This window comes from Astatotilapia calliptera, chromosome 23 (assembly GCF_900246225.1).
Source record: "Astatotilapia calliptera chromosome 23, fAstCal1.2, whole genome shotgun sequence".
Classification (NCBI taxonomy): domain Eukaryota; kingdom Metazoa; phylum Chordata; class Actinopteri; order Cichliformes; family Cichlidae; genus Astatotilapia; species Astatotilapia calliptera.
In genome coordinates, this window is record NC_039323.1 from 24,209,859 (window position 1) to 24,230,878 (window position 21,020).

The 21,020-nt window shown below is 39.9% G+C and overlaps 1 protein-coding gene, 1 long non-coding RNA gene and 2 other non-coding genes across 6 annotated transcripts in view; 3 read left to right on the plus strand and 1 right to left on the minus strand.

Moving 5' to 3' along the window:
• The first annotated feature begins 592 nt into the window (after positions 1-592).
• On the plus strand, positions 593-2,504 carry LOC113016884 (uncharacterized). Its single transcript, XR_003271323.1, has 4 exons — positions 593-1,280; positions 1,360-1,488; positions 1,763-1,887; positions 2,007-2,504. It is a non-coding gene; the product is annotated as an uncharacterized LOC113016884 (long non-coding RNA).
• Positions 2,505-10,124: 7,620 nt separating this feature from the next.
• Positions 10,125-10,198, minus strand: trnaf-gaa (transfer RNA phenylalanine (anticodon GAA)). The gene has a single exon. It is a non-coding gene; the product is annotated as a tRNA-Phe (tRNA).
• An 801-nt stretch (positions 10,199-10,999) lies between these two features.
• Positions 11,000-11,072, plus strand: trnar-ucg (transfer RNA arginine (anticodon UCG)). Its single transcript has one exon. It is a non-coding gene; the product is annotated as a tRNA-Arg (tRNA).
• Positions 11,073-11,446: 374 nt separating this feature from the next.
• Positions 11,447-21,020, plus strand: part of nhej1 (nonhomologous end-joining factor 1) — a 29,406-nt gene continuing 19,832 nt past the window's right edge. The window contains exons 1-6 of one of the 3 annotated variants that reach the window (XM_026158690.1): positions 11,447-11,517; positions 12,392-12,509; positions 12,823-13,036; positions 13,175-13,396; positions 13,479-13,617; positions 15,937-15,995. In XM_026158690.1, coding sequence (XP_026014475.1) covers positions 12,848-13,036; positions 13,175-13,396; positions 13,479-13,617; positions 15,937-15,995 — 609 coding nt within the window. In that variant the 5' untranslated portion in view covers positions 11,447-11,517; positions 12,392-12,509; positions 12,823-12,847. The remainder of the gene's footprint in view (positions 11,518-12,391; positions 12,510-12,822; positions 13,037-13,174; positions 13,397-13,478; positions 13,618-15,936; positions 15,996-21,020) is intronic. The other 2 variants (XM_026158689.1, XM_026158691.1) reach the window with 2 other exon arrangements.

Here is a 21,020-nt window from a genome sequence, read left to right on the forward strand (position 1 = left end):
CAACATCCGAAGCATAATATATAAAATAACATCTACCTGAGTTTTTTCTTTGAAAGAAGCTCCTTATGTCCATTGTTGTGTACATCAGTACACAACTGAAACCAATTTAGAGAGTTTGTTTAGCCGTGGAGGGTAACAACTGAAAATATGAAATGTAAGCTAAGACTCTAAAAAATCAGCATTGCTGTTCGGCTTTTTATTTATCCATTTGTTGATTCACTCGAAGAGCAAGTAACGCAACCAACTGATCAGTTTGATATCAATCTTTTGTGATACACCGTCATATTTACATTATTAGTTCAGTACGAATCAGTACGATTTGCTTTTGGTACCTGGTCAAACTTAAGCTCTCCTCTGTCCTGCAGCAGCTTCTCCCCCCTCGCTCACATGGGTGCTGTGCAGTCGCCTAGTGCCTGAGCTCGGATCATACCAAAATTAGGGGGAATTTACGACGGTGCGCTCTGTGCTTCGTGTGTTGTTTTTGTTTTATACAGTTGTTAGTCAGGCATCTAACTAACAAATTACACTCCAAAAGACCCTATGCTTCTGAAAAAATGACCCGGGCTTAAGCCCAGTAAGCCACCCCCCCCGCTCCGCTGATGGTTGACTCCAAATCTCCCGAACACTATGTCGATTTGAGAACGCAAGACCGAAACAGCGAGACCAAGACAAAAGTCCGTCGAGACCAAGACGAGACCAAGACCACGAAAAAGTGGTCTCGAGTCTCGAGACCAAGATCGGTCTCGAGACATCCAACTCTACCCCTCATAGAGGAGTATGCTTTGGGCATTGTGATGCTGTTCCCCTCACTCAAAGATCCATATGCAGACAAAGGCTATGTAATAGTCAACACAAAATTGTTTAATGCTGGACATAAAAATTATCTGATATTTTGTTATGAGCTAAATCTGACAAAATATTTTGTATTTTCACTTATCCAGGAGCACTTCTTTGATGCCGCAAGTGGTACAGGATACATTTCTTTCAGTTTCTGAAAACTGTCCAAAGAAAGATTCGTTGTGGATCTCCAACACAACCTAATAGGTTGACAGACAGTTCTTCAGGTGGTCCAAATCTCAAAAGGACTGAATTTTATACACCAGCTTGATGGTGATTCTTGCAAGGAGGTCGTGTCTTTGCTCAACCATACTACAGACAACTCTGTGATTTTCCAGAAGATGAAAGAGACCATTCAGCACTATTGGAGGCTTGTTAATGACCCAAGCAGAAGCGTTGGTATCCTATCCACTTTTCCAAGATTCCAGGATACAAAAGGAATGGTAAGTTAGAATTCTTTTTTTTTTAATGTTTGGAATTTGGAGCTAGCAGTTGTTTCAAATACAAATTTTTTTCTTAAAGGTGGAGCAAAACTTCACTCTCCTGTTCGCTGATGACACATCCTCCAGGTTGCTTCAGAAATGAAAGACATTCTTCAGGCCAAATGCCATAAAAGAGGCTGAAAAGCTCACTTTAACACCCTTTAACAAAGTAAATCTTTGTCCAGTTTTTCTAGTTTTGATCTTAGAATGTAATATAAAGTCAAACAAAGCATTGTCCCTTTTGTTTGTATGATGATCCTGAACTAATAATCCTATAGATTTTTTTCTTCTTCTGTATCTCTAACGATTTCATCTAGTTTTTGATAACTTTCAACAATAGACATGGGAGAGATGGAAGTCTCTTAACTTTCCCCTATTTTCATTGTTAAACAGATCAAAACATTTGATGAAATGGTATTAATTTTGTGTCTTTTCATCTTCAGCCTTTGAACAAGAAATGGCATTGCTGTTGTTGTTGCTACATCTCCTTCTACCACCACCAGGAGGACAAAGGTCTCCAAAAATCAGTGCGAGCGATGCAAGTCAGAGACTTGTACTCTTTCATAAGGTAATTATATCATGAAATTTCAATAATACCAAAGTCTTTGAGCAATCTCTTCTGCATTTTTTTCTGTATTTAGACACCATTTCTGTGAATAATTATTAGTTTCCTTATGTCAACCCCAGTCATGCTGGAGTCTGGAAGAGCATCTCTGCAATCAACAAGGATTGGCAACCATACCTCCTCGCTGTCAGGCAAAAGAAGAGCAAGACTGACACACACCAGGCGAGCCACTCACTCGGGGCATTTGATGAACTTTTCAAAGCACATTTTGTGTTTAATTTGTCCCAAGTGAATATAAAGCTGGACCTGTTATTTGCAGTGCAGTGGAAGAAGACACGCCTGTCTTTCGCCAAATAAGTGACTTACTTTTGGTTGAAGATGAAATTATTTTTTTTTTATGGGAAACAGGTTGTTTACAGAGTGTTTTGATAACCATCTATGCATGCTGAGCAGAGATGCATGGTGAAAATGTCAGATCTAAAGTTTTATAAATCTTTTGACATGCAAAGGTCATACAATGTTTCAGATGAGACAGTGTACATTGTACCATCATTCACAATTTTTTGAAGACACAATAAATGTCCTTTTGGGGAATATTTATTTTGTGGAATTCAATTCTTTCTCAGAATTTAATTTTAACACTTTTCAGTGTAGAAAGCCTGACACTATAGGGAGTGAAGCCAACACTAACCAGAAGGTTAAAAATGTTAAAACATGAACTCTGGCCTGGTGTTAAATATTATAACTATTTCAAAAATGTTGATTTAACTCTTAAGAGTGTATAAATAATATATTAACCCTGAAAAAGTGTTGAAAATAATTCTGTTGGAGCTAATTTAACAATGGTCTTTTTGCTGTGCTTACTCTGTCTCCAACGACAAAACAAATTTCCCACGTGTGGGACTAATAAAGGTTATCTTATCTTGGTTATCTTATCTTAACATAGCCCCCTGGCTACCCACCGTAACCTGCTGGGGTAGACGGCCTGGAAACTGGCTCATCTCTCTCATTGACCTCAGGCCAACACGGCTCATCATCTAAGGTCACCTTTTTCTTTGAGGAACACGTCACCAGTTAGTTCAACCAAAATGGACGACATAATGAGAATTTGAGTGTCAATCCTAACATTCAGACTTCATATGTTCCTATAACAGCTGTTCACGTTTCACACTCGGCTCTGTAGAATGTACCGTGCAGAAAAACAGCAGCAATTTGGGGGGCAGGAAACTTCCATCTGGACACCAACGTCCTTGACTTCACATTTTTCAGTGCTGATGTTACCATTATAGAAAGACACAAACAGTGCAATCACAGTGATGAAATTACAGGAGAAGAAACACAAAGCAATGAATCAGCTTTAAATAGGAACACAGTAAAATGACCTCATACTTCAGATTTGCCACTTACAAATAAATCCAGTTAAACACAAATAGATGCAGAAATTCCTGCACCATTTGTTTATTCAGAGCTTATTCTCTGCAGTGGTAAACTCACCTTACAAAAAAGCCATCTGCGCCACCAGGAAGCCTTCTTTGATTTGTTCCTCTGAGCCTCAGCTGGAGGTGAGACGGGTGCAGAAGAGGTGGCTGGAGTGTCAGGGACCACATGTTCATCTGTGAGATCCTTTCGTGCACTCACACTGGAAAGATAACAGAGAAGATCAGTCTGCTGTAATGCACTCAAACTGCCCTCAGTGCCTCAAGAAAGTCAGCTGGACCGACTGCTTGCACTCAAAAAAATGAAAAGTTGACTTTAATTAAAATTATTTTGTCAACAGGTTCCATGAAATTGCATTGTGTTAGTTTAAAGCAAAAATGTTTAGTTCATCTAATTTTAAAAAACTACTTAAGATTAACAACAGATATTTAAGACTACCTAAATCAAGTTATGTTGTATGAACATAGATGATATATTTACAGGTTAGATAGTTTCGATTAGTTACTTCAACACATTTCTTATTTGTGGCAGTAAAATGTTAAATTTAAGTTAGATTAATTCAAATATTATATTTTCAGCCACCTTGTGCTTTACTAATTAGTTTTACATAAATTTATTTTGTCAACAGGTTCCACACAAATGAATTAAGTACATCCAACTTATTATTTTAAATTTCTTTTATTGCCAACACATTCAGTGAGCATTTGTGTAAACCCAGTCCAAAATAAAACACAACAGCTCATTAGCGTTAGTAACTAACAGTATGTAGACAGATGCAACATCAAGACTTTAAATTAAATGTCTGTATCTGCCAGAAATAGAAGAAAAAAAACATTGAAGACCACATAACATGTTGATAAGATGACACTTGAGTTATGCACATGCACATCTAAAAGCTGACGTGTACCGTAAACCTACGCATACGGATCAGTATTTAAGGTTTGACTCTCAATATCCTCGAGCACAAACTGGGCGTCATCAGGACGCTACAACACAGAGCGAACACCATCCCCACAGACACAGTGGCCAGGGAGGCAGAAGAACGGCACATCAAGAAGGCCCTGAGTAAATGTGGTTATCCCAGCTGGACTTTTCTCAAAGCTGGAAAGGCACCTAAGGAAAGCTCCAGCTGATCCAGGAGAGAAGGACGACCGCTGCCCAAGTGATCAGCCTGTAGTGATCCCATATGTGTCAGGAGTATCGGAACAGTTGAGGCGCATTTTTTCCTCTGTGGCTTTTAAACCCAAAAACACGCTGCACCAAAAATTGGTCCACCCCAAGGATCGGGTCCCCCAACACAAACAGAGTAACATAGTGTACGCTGTTAAGTGCCAGGAGGATTGCCAGGATTTATACATCGGGGAAACCAAACAACCTCTGGCGAAGCGGATGGCACAACACAGAGGAGCTACCTCGTCAGGCCAGGACTCTGCAGTCTAGTCACACCTACAGGCCAGTGGACACTCTTTCAAGGATGAGGATGTGCACATCCTGGACAGGGAGGAACGCTGGTTTGAGCAGGGAGTCAAGGAGGCCATTTCCGTGAAAAGGGAAAGACCATCTCTGAATCGAGGAGGGGGCCTAAGGGTACATTTTTTCGCCATCTTACAATGCTGTGATTGCAGCCATTCCCCAACTCTCTGTGAATGGTACTCATGGCCATTGATCAGTGGGTTTTGGTCAGTGGTTGTTGGTCAATGGTCATGAGAATTTGCATAATTAAGATCAAGGAACTGACCTCCCAGCCCGTTGTTCCTTCAGTGGGCTGGTTTCAGTCATTATGCAAATGTACTGTTTATATGATTTGGGGACACCTGCAGTCACTTGGATGAGTGATGAAACATTTCTCCCACAAAACGCTACGTCCAGATGAACAGAATCAACTTTTGGAGATTTACTTTCCTGGATGATGCATCAAGACTTCTTTCACAGAAGAATTCACATATTCGTGGGAGGTAGCCTGTTCACAGAATAGAGTCTAAACGAGCTCTTACTTTCAGGTACAGTACAGTATATAGAGACGAGATGACAAGGCTCCAGTTACAGCAGTGCAAGAACACAAACAATAAATACAAAAAGAGTAAGACAATAAATATACACTTTATGACTAGTGGTAAAGGGATCAATAACAATTTAAAATTTATAATTTACAGTTTGATGATTTAAAGTCTCACAGACAACCCATTGAAAGGGGAGGGGGGGGGGGGGCGGCTGCTTCCAAATAGAGCACATTTCATTCATAAAGTTGTAAATCCAAGCCCATTATGTGTTCATGATTTGAATCCTGGGTTGTGTGAAATCCCAGAAATAAACCCTAGACAAAGCCAGAGGGGGTGTTCGCCCAGGGCACCAAACAGTCTAAGACCGCCCCTGAACGTCAATATTACAGGAGACCCACACACCCATTATAAACTGACACTACTGAATAAATTAATATACCATTAAAATGCATCAAAAAGTTTACATTTACTTATCTTTTAATGAGATATAGATATATCAATGTTTCTGTGTTACTTTGTGCTTGTATTTTATTTTTAAACTATTTTATTTTTAAATGATTTACCATTAAATCATTAATTTAATTTTTATTTTTAAACTGATAAAACATATTGACAGAAACAAACTTCCATGCCTTATTATGTCCATTTCAGTTAAGGTTTTAAGCATTTCTGAAATCTCACTAATAAGTCACACAGCTGCACAGGATTCAGAAGCACCCATCTGACGTGGCCATCGAAGCATTTTTAAAAATTATTTTATTCTCCCATCACTCTCCTCTGCTGTTTGTAGCTTCTTAAACAAGCAAGTGGATGCTTTCCTCCAGCTGTTTGAAGACCCCTTCAATGTTTCTGTGCTAATGAAATGCTATTCCATATGTCATCAGATCTAAGGCTTCGTTCACACTGCAGGTCTTAATGCTCAATTCCGATTTTTTTGATCAAATCGGATTTTTTTTGTCTGGTTGTTCACACTACAAATAAAATGTGACACCAAATGCGCTCTAGTGTGAACCAACCATTGGTGTGAACGGTTCACGGACCTCAAAGTGGCCCGCATGCGCAAAAGAAGACGTCACACATAACGCGGTCTGTTTACGGAAGTAAAAATGGCGGCTACAGAGCTAGTAGGTGTTGTTGCAACAGTCTAGCAATTTCTGCACAGACTCACAACCTCAGTTTCTGTCCATTGACTCGCTCTTCATGCTTTCTCGTTTGTCTTCTCCGGCGCTGATGGCGTCTGTCTTGTGTCAGTGACGTAAAAGACGGATTTAGTGCGACGTGACCATTCAAATAGCAGTCGCTTTCTGAAACATCAGATATGTATTCGATTCAGTACCACATACGAAAGTGGCCCAGATCGGATATGAAAATACTGGATTTGTGCTCTTCAGAGTGTCCGACCAAAAAAGTCGGATTTGATGCGCTTTCGCCTGCAGTGTGAACGTAGCCTAAAGACCTCTTCATTCAGTGCACATGTCTTTTTGCAGCTGTTTTAAATGTAGATGAGGAAAGTGTTATACATATTTCAGTTGCAGCACTCAAGTCTTTAACCACAGCACTGCACACGACTTCAGATTCCCCCGAGGTGGCATTTGTTTATTTTGGTAGAATGGCACTAGAATGGTCCCTTGTGACTGATATTGTAAGAAATACATGGAAATCATACATAAGAAGAGCAATGTCGCCCTCTCCTGGTTCAACTAAACCCGGACACTAAGATTGTGTATGAGTGACACAGACAGGGTGCTGTTATGACTTTATACACTTTACTCTTATTTCAATTTATCATTACAATTATCTGTCTAAGTCTTATTAAATAAATATGTATTTTTAGAAAAACATGTTCTGTTTTCCTCTGATGACCAAAAAACTGGCAACTGCCCACCTTTAGAGTCTTTCTTATAGCCTCATAGAGGCACACTTGTCAGAGATCATACGAGACATAACACGTGTTAAATATGTCAAATCTGATCTGATGTGAAAATTGCATATTTAATAAAACCATGCAAAATTTAGATGTCATAATGTGAATATATATTGTAGCTATGCTACAATCATAGGCCACTTTATTGGATACACCTATTTCACTGCTCATGAAAAGAAACTGAGGCTAGAATTCACACAGGCTCATCAAAAGTGGACAATAGAAGAAATTGATACTGATTTAGTGATGGCTGCTTCTAGCAGGATAACACACCTTGTCTCGGAGCTCAAATGATCTCAAACTGGTTTCTTGTTGAATCTGTGCCACAACAAGTTAAGACAGCTCTGGAGACAACATCAGGTCCAAACTAATGCCAGTGGCTAATGAGTGTGTATGGACAAACATACTGGGTAACATCCACATCCCACCTACAGGAGCTGCTCAGCCATGAAAACCTATGCCACAAAGCTCCTGGCTCACTTTTGTGTCCTTATATTAATGCCAGACGACATTTCCCCAGCAACCACATGGTTGCACTTTGGGCACTGTGAACTGCCCATTGTGGGCCCCAGTATTGCTGTGAAATGTTGGGCAGACTGTTTGATCTGAGCAGCGTACCCACTGTATGCCCACACATCCAGTACTCCCACTGACTGGTACAGAGTGTGGACCAGAATGTTGTTTATGATTAAAGCTTCTTTTAGCCGCTCCCACAGTTTCAATAGCAAAAGTGACCAATTAAATGTCTGAGAGGTAGAGGAACAGAAACCACAATATCTACTCTGCAGCCCTACAAAGTATGATCAAAGTTCATTCAAATCTTTTCCAGCTGTTGTGTTTGCAAACAGAATGAAGCACACGCTAACAAACACATCCGCTCTTTGATGGAGGTGACTATGATTCTTACAACTATAGTGTGTATTGATAACATATAAAAAGTATCCTATAAAGATATAAAATATCACGTCACATCTCTGCAAGATCAACAGATTGATCTTAAGTTCAATTCACTAATAATGCTATATAGAGCTATTTAAAACTATACAGTTTATTCTTTTACAAACCAGAAACAAATCATAAACCTTTGACTAAACATTTAAAATAATTTTACTGAACAATGAAATGAATAAAACAAATGTACTATATCCCCATAAATAAAACAAATAATAACTCAAAATAGTGGTCAAGCATATTAAAATGTGCTTCAACAGGGCAGATAACAAAAGCCTGCACTCTGCACTTGTTTTCACGGCATTACAAACTTCTTAACGTACGTACAAGGTGACATTTAAATTTCGCATGATTTTGTTAAATATGCAAAGCTTATTCTACACAAAAAACAAAACCATCAGCATGTTCACACAACTGTATAATCAACCAATCAGATGGCAGCAGCTCAGTGCATTTAGGCACTTGACAAGATCCAGATCCAGATATAAAATATCATTAGAGTCCGTTTTTTTTGTTTTGGTTTATATATCATGTGGCGCAAATGGGAACCTGAAGTTTGTTTCCGGTGCTGTGGTTAAAGAAAGTGAGCTCCACACTGGGAAAAACACGTTATTTTTATCTGCATTTGAAAGAGCTGGACAGCTGTGCTGAATGAATGACATGACAAAGTATTTTTTTAAAAAAAAAAATCCACATGGCTGAAAACTTCCACGTGTTGCTCACTTTAACGTGACCACTCTGCTAGCCGAGTGAAGCTACATGCACATTTACATTCCCGTCTCTTACTCACCATCACGGACAGCCTGGTGACAGCACAAACTTTAACGGGGTTTTTAAAATATTCCGTGTCTGTGACAGCAGTGGACATGCAGGCTGGACGTGACCTCTCCCTGTGTTTCAAATCCACACGGTCAGCGCCGGTGTGTTTGTGTGAGGCGGTTGCTAGAGAGTAAATGTTTCTCACATGTTTTAATATGCATTCAGTTAATATAAAGCACATTTTTCTTAATGATTGATCACTTGAATAAATAAATAAAACTTTGTTTTAACTATTTTAGCTGCTTTTCACTCAAAATCATTACTTCATGTGAAGAATTTTTTTTTCAGTCCACCCCCAGTTTTTTTTCACATGTGTAAACACAACACTGGTTCCTCCCTTGAGTTAGGTGCATTTTATAACAAATTCTTTAGTAATCAATAGATCACTGTGAAGCAAAAAATGGAAGACAGTCTGGCCCCTTGGAATGAAAGTACAGATAAATGAGGGGTGGCTTTTTGCACAGAACTGCATTTTTTTTTTAACTATAAGAGAATTTATTAGAAAGAAAGTGTACTTTATTGATCCCTGTGGGGAAATTCCTCTCAACCCATTCACTCAGTGAAGCAGTGGGCAGCCATTGGGCACAGTGTGTAGGGATGGCACCTTGCTGAGGGGTACCTCAGGGTAGCTGTTCAGGGGAATCAAACCCCTGACATTCCAATCATGGGGCCACCACTCTACCTACTGAGCTATCCCTGACCCTAAAATGTTATCTAAAGGACTCTTTTAAGAATGGGATTATGAAACTTGTTTGTTACCCAGGAAACGCTTAAACAGCGGGTATGGCGATTGAACCCATAACCTTGTGTGTTATCAGCACCATATTCTAGTTATCTGACTCGTGGCCTGAATCGTCTGATCTGAAGCCAGCTGTAGAGTTCAGCTGATGAGCTGTGCAGATAGAGGTTGAAGCAGACATTTATATTCCTTGTCAGCTGACACTGCTGTTATTGTTTTTAGGAAAGCCCGTGTTAGGTATAAAAGCACTTATGTGGAATATTTCTGACTTCTTTTTTGCTATTTCTTGTTAATGAAGCCCAATTGGTAATAAGAAATGTGCTCAAGTGAACTCAGCTACTACATACCTGAGCTCACTCATGCACTTTAGTGGTCAGTATGGGGCTTGAACCCATGACCGTGGCTGTTTCAGCACCATGCTCTACCCACCTGAGCTAACCAACCTGTACGAAGAGTGGTCAAACAACAGTTTTTGTTTTCCAGGATTTCACTGAACAAAGACTAGTGGATCTATTCTGGACCTCCAATCAACTGAGACTACTAAAGATGCAAAACCAACATAAATATCCTTTAAAGCCTTAGTTTTGTTTTCATTCACAGTTTCACGTCACATTTGTTGGACATGCTGCGCCAACTGATTTAGACAGGAGTCACAACCTCAAGAGCTGTAGCAGAAGGGCTGTAGCTACATCGTAAGGTTTTAAAAACTGAGCTATAAAACGTGCTGCCGATGAATAGTGGTAATAAAAACCGCGAGAGGCCAACAGTGATCACTGCCTTTTTTAAGGGGCTTGTTCAGATTAAATAGAACAAGATACAAAGCATTAAACATGATAAAACACAACAGCCTTAATAAAAGCAAAGTAATTTGGACCCGGAAGCAGGGTTCATACATCATCACTTATAGACTGGATATCCCACCTTCTGTGAATGTTTTAATGCAGTACAGTTGTTATTATTAGCACTATGGCAGTTAAAATAAATAATATTCATATAAGAAATAAAATTGTCTTGTGTAAACTGTATATGGTGTTAAATAGGCCTATACTACTGTACTTTAATGTAGGTCATAAGGGTGGTACTTTAAGAGCCATGTATTTTATGAGGTGGTACTCGTTGTGAAAAGTTTGAGAACCACTGTTGTAGAGAGTGATAAATGAGAGAAAAGTGACACTATTTCAGATAGTGAATCACCAGGACTTCCAGCTGACGTCATCTGGCCTCTGTCCAGGCTACGTTATCGAAGACCATGTGGCCTAATGGATAAGGCGTCTGACTTCGGATCAGAAGATTGAGGGTTCGAGTCCCTTCGTGGTTGGTTATGCGTTTGCTACAGAGAGTCTTATGTGTCGGTAAATGAGGGAAGGACCAGAAGCCAATCTACCATTACACATTAATGGCCGATTATAAATGAGGAACGCAGTTCGGGACTGATGTCTAATCCGCCATACTGTTTCGTTGTTTTTTTTTTTTTTACAGAAAAAGGAATTTCAAAAATATGCACATTAAAAAAATCCAAAATATAAAACTTGATAAAAGCTAATACGAAACATTTAAATTTCACTGTTATGAAGTATATTAAGTGTTTAACGGGTGCATGAAATAAAAAAAAAAATACTGGTAACTTTTAAGAGGCTGAGTTTTATTTATTTCGAGACTGGCGGAACCTTTTAAAAGCGCCGCTGTTTGTCGTCGGTGTTGGAATTCTTAACTGTCAACAGGAACCGACTGCGGAGCAGCAGCGTGTGTTGTTGTAAGCTTTAGTACGTTTAAAATACCGTTTTTCTCAGTGTCTCTATGTGTGTTAGGAGCTGTCGGGTTAGAATAACCGAACTTCACTTTAGCGCGTTTACAACTGTAGAGACACAAAAAATTAGCTTAACTTACACCTTGAGTACCAGACCTTGAAGTCTGTCAATTCAGAGCTAAAAGTGAAACATTTTGTAGTAAATTTGTTTCTAGTATCGTGTAGATTGTTGCCGAGTTAAAAAATTTGAACTATCGATGTAAACTGAAGTTTGTTATAAACTAAATATCCATTATATTTTATGAGAAACGTTGAAACCTAAAAAATGTTCGATTTTTAAATATAGTTTGGTTTTCTGGTCATTTGTTACTAGGTTATACGCTCAAAAGGGTGAGAAAAACCACGTCTATAATCCCTTTTATTTTATGAATACACCTAGCAACACACATTTCTTTTTAACACTCGTGTTCAGTGTCTTTATTTTTATATTTTTCTTCATGCTTCGTCTTTGATTTCTAACAATGATCGCTGCGTGTTTAAGTCTCTGGAAATGCTATGTTAATTATAATACAGGCTAGATGGTTACCGAGTTAAAGAGTAGCTGCTACTCATGTGTGTATGCTCTAAAATAACACGATGACTCCTACCAGTGTGTGATAAGGAGCAGTGGGATTTTAAATTCCTAATTTTTTGAACGGAGTTTGGACGACACAACCGAGAAAACCGCTGGCATGTGCGTCCACCGTCCTTTCGGTGTAAACTGGTGTCATAAAGTGACTGATTTGGTGTTTTTGAGTTTTCTTAATGATCCTGAGTCAACCTCTGTGTTGTGTAGTGTGTTTCTAATGACTTACTGACGAGAAACACTCGACTTCCTTCCCCGAAAACAGGAGCTGCCACTGCGGTCTGAACCTCCTGCAGTGCCGTGATTATGCGGCCAGCTCTGCGTCTATAAAACGCGGCTTCAGCAGAGCTCAGCCCAGGCTTTTGGGGGCGCATTCCTCGGAGGTGAGTGATTAGAAAACATTTTTGATATAAAATGAAATTAGACCATGTGTTCACTGGCATTCACTTTCAGAAACAGCAGCTCCTGCTTGCTTTGACCGACAAATATGGCTACGAGTCCTGTGATAATAGGTGCTTTTATTGTGAAAGAAAATACTTTGCTGTTGTTTTAATTACTGTTTTTAGTGCAACCCTTTTTATAATATCAAAGCAACATTTTGTTGTAAGAGTTGGAATACGAATAATATTAATAATAATAACAACAATAATGCTAACAATAATAATGACAATACAACATCTCCACCCTGCCTTTAAGTAGCTCTTTCGTCCTGTTTTCCCTGATGGAGGGAAGCGGAGCACCTGCTGAGGACATCCTCTTCCGGCGTCCCTGGCTTCCCGTGAGCATCAGTGGGTGCCAGCTCCTGGCCAAGAGCTGGTTCGGTGAGACGGCGTACCATATCCTGCTCACCGACATGCACTGTGTGTGGGAGGAGAGGATGGACACAGCAGTCATCCAGAGCAGAGCACATGTATGCACAAATGTGAACAGATAACCTGCGAGGCCTTGTGGAATTTACTTAGCAGGAAATCTTTATTCTTACTGTTCTTAAAAGCCAGATGAGCAAAAACCCGTGTTTGATGAATACATTCTTGTTCTCCATCATCAGGAGCTTAACAGGCGTTTGCGAGCCCCAGTAAAAGCCTTCTTCACTCACCTGTGTGAGGTGGTTAAGCCCTGCCTGGCGGGAGTCGGCAGCCAGACTGAAAACGAGGTTCAGATCTCTCTGACGAGACAGGAAGACGGTAGCATCAACATGAGGCTGAAGAGCGAGCTGGCAGGACTCCCTTTCTACTGGGAGTTTCACTGCACCCCTGCACCAGTAGCTTTGGTACGTCCTTACCTTTCAGATTTCTTTTTTAAACCCTAATCGTGGCGGCTGGGCTGTCTGACTGTTTTGTGTGTTTCTTCAGGTGTGCATTCAGCTGGTGCGCCCCCTGCTGACGATGAGTCGCCTGCTGCAGCGGCAGGTGGAGCAGCTGGGAGGTCTGCTGGTGAGGAAGGACGCTGAGATCCAGGACTACAGAGAGAATGGAGCCACGCTCAGCAGAGGTACAGAGGCTGTTTGTAAGGTCGCAGCATTTCCAGCAACACTTCCTTGTCTGTTGTAATGGGATTGTGATATGCACCTGGTGAAAGCTGGAGGAATCCACCATCACATTACCCACTGGTTTTTGGGCTGGTGTGTTGAAGTCGGAAGCAAACATATTAGTTAGCAAGCTGCGCTGTAATTAATCTAACAACATCTAAGCAAAATGCAGAAACAGTGTGTGGACAAACTAAATACGCAGATGGGGGCAGTGTCCAAATTATGGGGTGCAGCCAGTGTGTGGGCCTCACTTGTACTGTGTTGGCCCAAGAGCTGAAGTGAAACAGAATGTTAAAAAAGAATGAAAGGTGTCCACTGCAGTTCCTGGTGAACTCTCAAATTGAGAAATGTTTGCACCCTTTCCTTTTCCAGCTCATTTGTCAACCAATCAACATTCAGTGTATGCGCAGTTTAACAGCATACTATTGGGTTTTTACAGGTGTGTGTTTGCGTAACCCGGCTTGCAGACAAAACAAGTATACGTAACAGCCAGGTGCTGCTAATCAAATGCATTTGATTCATTGCTCATTAGCGAGTGTGAGCACCTGTAAAGAAGCAATAGCAGGAACAGTAAGGAACAGCAAGAAAAAGATAATCCACAAGTGGAAAACATTCCCTCCAAGGTCAGACTGTGCAATGCTCAGTGAACTTGTAAAAAACAAAACAAAACCCAAGAGCTCCATCTCAGACTGTACGGTTGGCACGGTGGAGGAAGGGGTCATGATTTGGGCTTGTTTTGCAGCCGAAGGACATGGGCAGCTTCAACCATCTCCTCTGTATACCAAAGTATTTTGGAGTCAGGTGTTAGGCCATCTGTCCGGCAGCTAAAACTTGGCTCCGACTGGGTCATTTAACAGGACAATGATCCACAGCACAGCAGCAAATCTGTAACAGAATGGTCCAGTGCTGAGGTGGGGGCTGCTGTAAATAAGAGTTGGGCAAAATTCCTCCATAATGATGTAAGAGACCGATTAGGTCTTAAACTAAATGATGCCTTTTTTATTCACTGTGTCTGCATTTTTGTTAGTTTTTTTTCTACTGAATAAAGAATGAGTTAGTGTGATGGTTTGTGTGTTGTTGTCCATCAGAGCTTGTATTTGTCTAATTTTAAGATCTGCTATGGACAGGTCTTAAAACAAAGGCACATTAATTCATATTTAAATTTGGTGTACAGTGCAATTTTGTGTTTTCTGAAGTCTAGTTTTTGTTTTTAGTTAAATTAAATGTTTTTTAAATTTTTTTTCAGTTTTAGATTTATTTTAGCTTTAGTTCACCATGATAAGCTCAGTCTGTACCTTACACCAGGCTGTAGTTGTCAGATAAATGCGTTAATCTACTCTACAAGGGACCGGCAACACAAACGCTGATGATCACATTCAGCCTCCATGACTTTGAACCTTAATATAATTTAATCACCTGAGTTATAAAAAAACCAAAATCACCTTTGCACAGCTATCATGAACTCGAAAACTGTTCATAGAGAACAAAATGTATTTTTGCAGTTTTCAAACTCTGTCCGCTCTTTGGCTACTCAGGTTAAACATGATACATAAGTCACTTAGATACCTTCAAAAAGTTATTGTATGTTATTTTTATTTGTTCCTAAGTAAATCAGTTTGGCTGAGATAAGTTATAGTTCTCACACAGCTGAATAAACATCAAACAGAAAACTGATTAAACAGAAGTGTGAGATGGTAGAGTGAATGTGAGTGTGAATGGTTGTCTGTCCCTATGTGTTGGCTCTGTGACAGACTGGCGACCTGTCCAGGGTGTACCCCGCCTTTCGCCCTATGACAGCTGGGATAGGCTCCAGCACTCCCCGCGACCCTGAAAAGGATAAGCGGAAGCGACTGGATGGATGGATGGATGGTGAGATGGTAGAGAATTTACTCCAATGTCCTGTTATATTTTACGGAGCAAGGAGTAGACGGCTGAGTTTATTAAACTCCATTGAGACAGCTGGTGACGCAAATCTGAAGGCTAGACCGTCCCATTTCACAGCCTCGCACTTCCGGCCTTCTCGGTTTTCGGAGGATCCGGCCTTCGCGGTGTACTTGAGCCGAAGGATGCAGCCCCTGAATTGAGATACAGCCTATGGGTGCTCACTCATTTGTGGAGCCATCCTGTAGTGGACATTAGCGGAAATGCAGTTTTTGGTACCTCCCCATAGGTTGCTAACTGTTTAGCAGTGCTTTAACTGCTTTTGTGACCCCTCAGTCTGATCACTGTGGAGTGTCATGATATCATGATTATAATCCAGATGTGTGTCTTTTTGAACCCAGAACGGCTGCAGACAGATGTTTTTGAGGAGCACACCCACAGAGAAGACTTCATTGCAAAGGTGAGAGGTCTCACACACACACACACACACACACACACGCACATGGAAAAGAAATCGTAAAAACTTATATGATTTACTCATGAAAGTGGCCACTTTCTCATTACTTTCATATATTGTTTTAGTAAGTATCCAAAACATACAAGTTTCATTTATATAATTTTTCAAGGGATCTTATATCTGTTTTCACTCTTGTATGCTTTTCATACAAGTTTCACACAAGACAGATACAAACTTTATAAGATTTATATATATCTTTTTCATATGGGACGGACACGCACACGCACGCACGCACGCACGCACGCACGCACGCACGCACGCACGCACGCACGCACGCACGCACGCAGCCTATAGTTTGAGGTCCGTTCCTCGTCATTAACCTGCTGTGGTGAGCTTCCTTGTGATAAACCACTGCGGTCGCTGGAACTTGAGCCGTGTGACGTGCTCAATAATCGCTGTGTGCCACTTCCTGCCAATCAGGATGAGGTGAGGTTAAGTCCCCGTGTGTGTGTGTGTGTGTGTGTGTGTACACTGTATTCAGGTGTGGAATTTCTCATCTCTTACTATGCTGACCTCTGACCTCCACTGTGTGTGTGTGTGTGTGTGTGTGTGTGTGTGTGTGTGTGTGTGTGTGTGTGGGGTCTGGGTTTTCAGATGCACCTGTTGAATTTTTCAGGACGGATACGACTGGTTATTTTTATATTTTTATTATGTTAACACTTCAGTGTGTTTTTCACACAGTTTCCATTTGAGTTTTGATACCCACATCCCTGCTGCCTTGACATTTGTCCACCTTCAAATACACTAGTCATACTGTATGTGGTAAAAAGGAAGAAAGCAAATCAATAAATATTTAATTTTAAGGGACAGACTGAACCATTAGGTTACAGCTGGTTGTGTTACTTTTTTTTGGATCCAAATGTTTCAACCTTTGGATGTCTCAGACATTTAAATGTCTTCTGTGTTACAAACAGAGCAGTACTCAGACAAAAAATAGCTGAATAAATGTATTATTCCAGTTCATTGTTTGTCAATTATCCAACCAAAAAACAACAACAACAAAAAAAGTGTCTGTCTGTCCTTTCTTCCTTCACGGGAACTAGAGTCGATCAAAATATCTATATATAAGATAAGATAAGATAACCTTTATTAGTCCCACACGTGGGAAATTTGTTTTGTCACAGCAGGAAGTGGACAGTGCAAAAGTTATGAGGCAAAAATTAGAATACAATAAGAATAAATACAGTACACAACTGTACAGAATAGAATAAAATAAAATACTATATACAGTAGAATAAAATAAAATAAATATACAATAAGATAAAAATAGAATACAAATACAAATACTATATACAACTGAGTAAAAATACAACGATGACAGAAAGGATTATTGCACTTAGTATTATTGCATATGTATGGATGTGTGTGCTTGATCAGTTAAAGTCTTTATTATGGAGTCTGACAGCAGTGGGGAGGAAAGACCTGTGAAATCTCTCCGTCCCACACCGTGGGTGTTATATTGTTATATGATTGATACAGACGCATTAAAATGTGTTCAGAATTTCCAAATCACTGATGATTCATCTCATAAGACATGACCCGCTGTTCTCCTCTACATAAAGTGATTTTTCAAATACTTTTAACCTATAAAAATCAGCCCTGTGTTTACTTGATGTTGGATCACCACTAAAGTTTGCAGTGGACTTGGTCATATTTACAGAGGTACCTACACATGTGGGTTTTTACAGGTTTCAGTCGTGGTAAAAAGGATGTTGCAGCATCATGACTCACTTTACTGCATCCTCTGATTCGATTTACAGTAGCAGCAGCGTTGTTGGCCATTACAACTAACTGCTTCTTATGCACACAGACGTTTCTGTTGCACCTTAAATTAATATCTGATGCCTACTTATCATCTGAAAACGAGCACCATCGAAATCCATGTGTCCCGTTGTAAATCCTTAAGACCAATCAGTGTCCATTAGCTGGATTATCAGTGTTTTATGGGCTAACTGCGGTGTGCAAGGAGACGTCCTTGGATGACTTTAGCGATAAGTGGACTTTTTTTTTTTCTCCCTGAGCTAATGTTAGCTGGTGTATCTTAAGTAAGGTTGAGGTCCGGACTTTGACTGGATCATTGCAGCACCTTGATCCTTTTATGTTCAGATCATTGTCCTGTTTCATGACCCAGATATCCTCACATTTGACTCTAAAATACTTTGGTATACAGAGGAATTTATGGTCAACTCAATGACTGCAAGGTGCCCAAATCATCACCCCAGTACTGATATGCTGTGTTTGGTCCACGTTGTTACCTTTTAGAACATCTTCCAAAGAAAGTCTAAGTATATTAAATTAAAACTTCCGCTTGCAGCTTTTCAGGCAGTATTTTGTGCATTTTACCTTAAACATCTTCTATGTATTTATTTATTTATTTCATTCTATTTGTTGGACCTTCATCCCTTGTGCGTATGCATGGTCTGTGGAAGTTTTTACATTTGTTCAAACAAACTGTGGTAAGAAAATACAGATGAGTCACAGATTTGGTCGAACATTCATACGCGCAGTCTATCTGTGAATAAGATCCACTGTCTCCAGAGGTGTTAAAAGATGCCTTCTTGTATGTCGTGGAGTTTTTATAGCTCTCGGGGAAATTTCCCGTCTCAGGTGAGTGTGCGGGGAAGATGCTGCAGGGCTTGCTTGTGTGTCATCAGGTTGTTTTTGGGGAGGGAAGCAGCCTGTTTGTTGATGCTGTTTGTGTAAAAGGACAAACCAGGAAAGAATCACAGTTTCATTCGGTGGAAAAGCTCCAGGTCAGGTACGATTATGACTCATGGAAAGTTACATCAGGGTCACAGTGGAAGCTCTATTTTCTGCTTTTTTAAAAAATATTTTTTCTGGGCAATCAGTGTTGAGCCAGGCTGGGTGAAGTGGACAGTCAGAAACCACAGAAGAAGAAGAAAAGTGCTGCAGTAGATCAAAGTCTTCTTCTCTCATGGCAAATTACACCGGGCTGCGACCAGGCCGCCCTCAGACCAAAGTCCAAACTGAAATAAAAGTGTGTCTGGGAAAAATGTTGCCGCGATGCGTCAAGCAGAGAATCACACACGCGATGGATAGACTGCTATTTGTGTGTGTGTGTGTGTGTGTGTGTGTGTGTTTAGCGTGTGTGTAGTATTTATCTATCAGGGTCAGGCTTTTGCATACCTGTACGCGTGCATGTCCGTGAATGTGCCATCCCTGTGTTGTGTTTGTGTCGGCATCTCTATCTCCATGAGAACGTCCACTGCAGCCCATCATACTTATATTTAGTTTCTTTTTTACTCTCCTGATGTCATGGCGTCAGCAATCTTCTGTAGCTCTCTGCCAGATAATGAATGAGCCCATTTCCAAAAATGTCACAGTAACAGACGGATCAGAGCTGCAGGTACAACACACAGTCTGTATTTGTGCCCTGTTGCTGTTTTTAAAAACAAAAAAACAAAAAACAACCCGGCTTCAGTTTCAGCTTCAGCTTTTCTTCCTTGAACTTGAACTTCTTTGACATTTACACAGTTATTTACGTGCACAGTGCCAACACAGAGCGGCACAGACCAATATCTTCAGAAATCATCCGCCTCATCACCCTCTCCTTTACCGTTTCCTCGTGTGTGTGCGTGTGCATGTGTGTGTGTGCGTGTACCATTTATGGCCTCTGGTTTCCCACATTAAGGGGAGTAAAGGGCAGAGGGACAGTGAGAGGGAGACGATGATGACAGGAACTGTAGCTTTTATTTTCTACTGCAGCTTTCCATGCAAAGCCCCTCCCCACTCGGTCACCACACAAACACCCCACCCAGCTCAGGTCAACATTTACATGGGTGGAATTAGTCTGTGCTTCCCACTGATGTACACACACACACACACACACACACACTGGGAATTAACTTGGGCACAGGCTAAAGCTGGTCATGGAGCCAGAGGATGAAAAAAAAAAAGTGTTCAAATCCTTTTAGGATCACATCAGCTTCCCTTTAGGACCTAAATTTGAGCGGTGTGTGTGTGTGTGTCTGCGCTTGGGCATCTGTGAGGACCAGTTCTACAGCGTGAGGATACTTTTAAAAACCTGTTGTGTTTTTAAAAGTGTAGCTGTTTTTTGTAAACCCTCCCCCCCCCTTTTTTTTTTTTTAAATACATGTTTTATAAGATTAGGACTTTTTTTTTCGCTGTTTCTTTTTGTAAAGTGAGAAGCCCCGTTTTAAAACTGGGGAGTTTTGGACATTTCTTTTTGTAAAATAATGGCCATTGTTTAATATGAGGTTAAGAGCCTTTTTTAAAAAGCGTGAATGTTTTAGTAAAGTGAGAACGCTTTTCTATAAAGTGCACACTTTATGTAAAAATTGCTGTTATTTAAAGTCTTTTTTTTTTTCTTGAGTTTTGAAAAATAGGGATAATTTTTGTAAAATTATAACTTTTTCAAAATTGAGAGGTATCCTTGTTGAGGGCTTTTTTTGGTGTAAGGTGTGATTTTTGCAAAATACTCTGTTTATCAAATAAACACTTTTTTTGTAACGCTAGGACCATATTTTATTTAGAAATTGAGGATTATTTTTCATAAAATTATGTTTGGTTTTCCCTTTTTTCTTCTTTTTTTTTTTGTAAACATAGGACTGTTGTTTATAAAGTGAGGACCTATTGTAAATTGAAAAACCCTTTTTATAAAGTACTGGGTATTGGTAAATTTAAATTATTTAAAAGTGATCAGTTTTTGTTTTTTTGTACAATTAGAACCTTTTCCAACATCTGTAACATTAATTATATATTTTATATATACAGTGTTGAGAAGGTTACTTTTAAAATGTTTTCCACTACAGGCACAAAATATAGTTTGTAACATACTCTGTTAAGTTACTTTAATGTGAGTAACGTATTCTGAATACTTTGGATTACTTAATATATTGTCATGCTTTTTAGAATTACATGACTGTACTATTGCTGTGTGATTTATTACTATTACTGAAGGCTGCATTACAACCTGCTAGCTGCAAA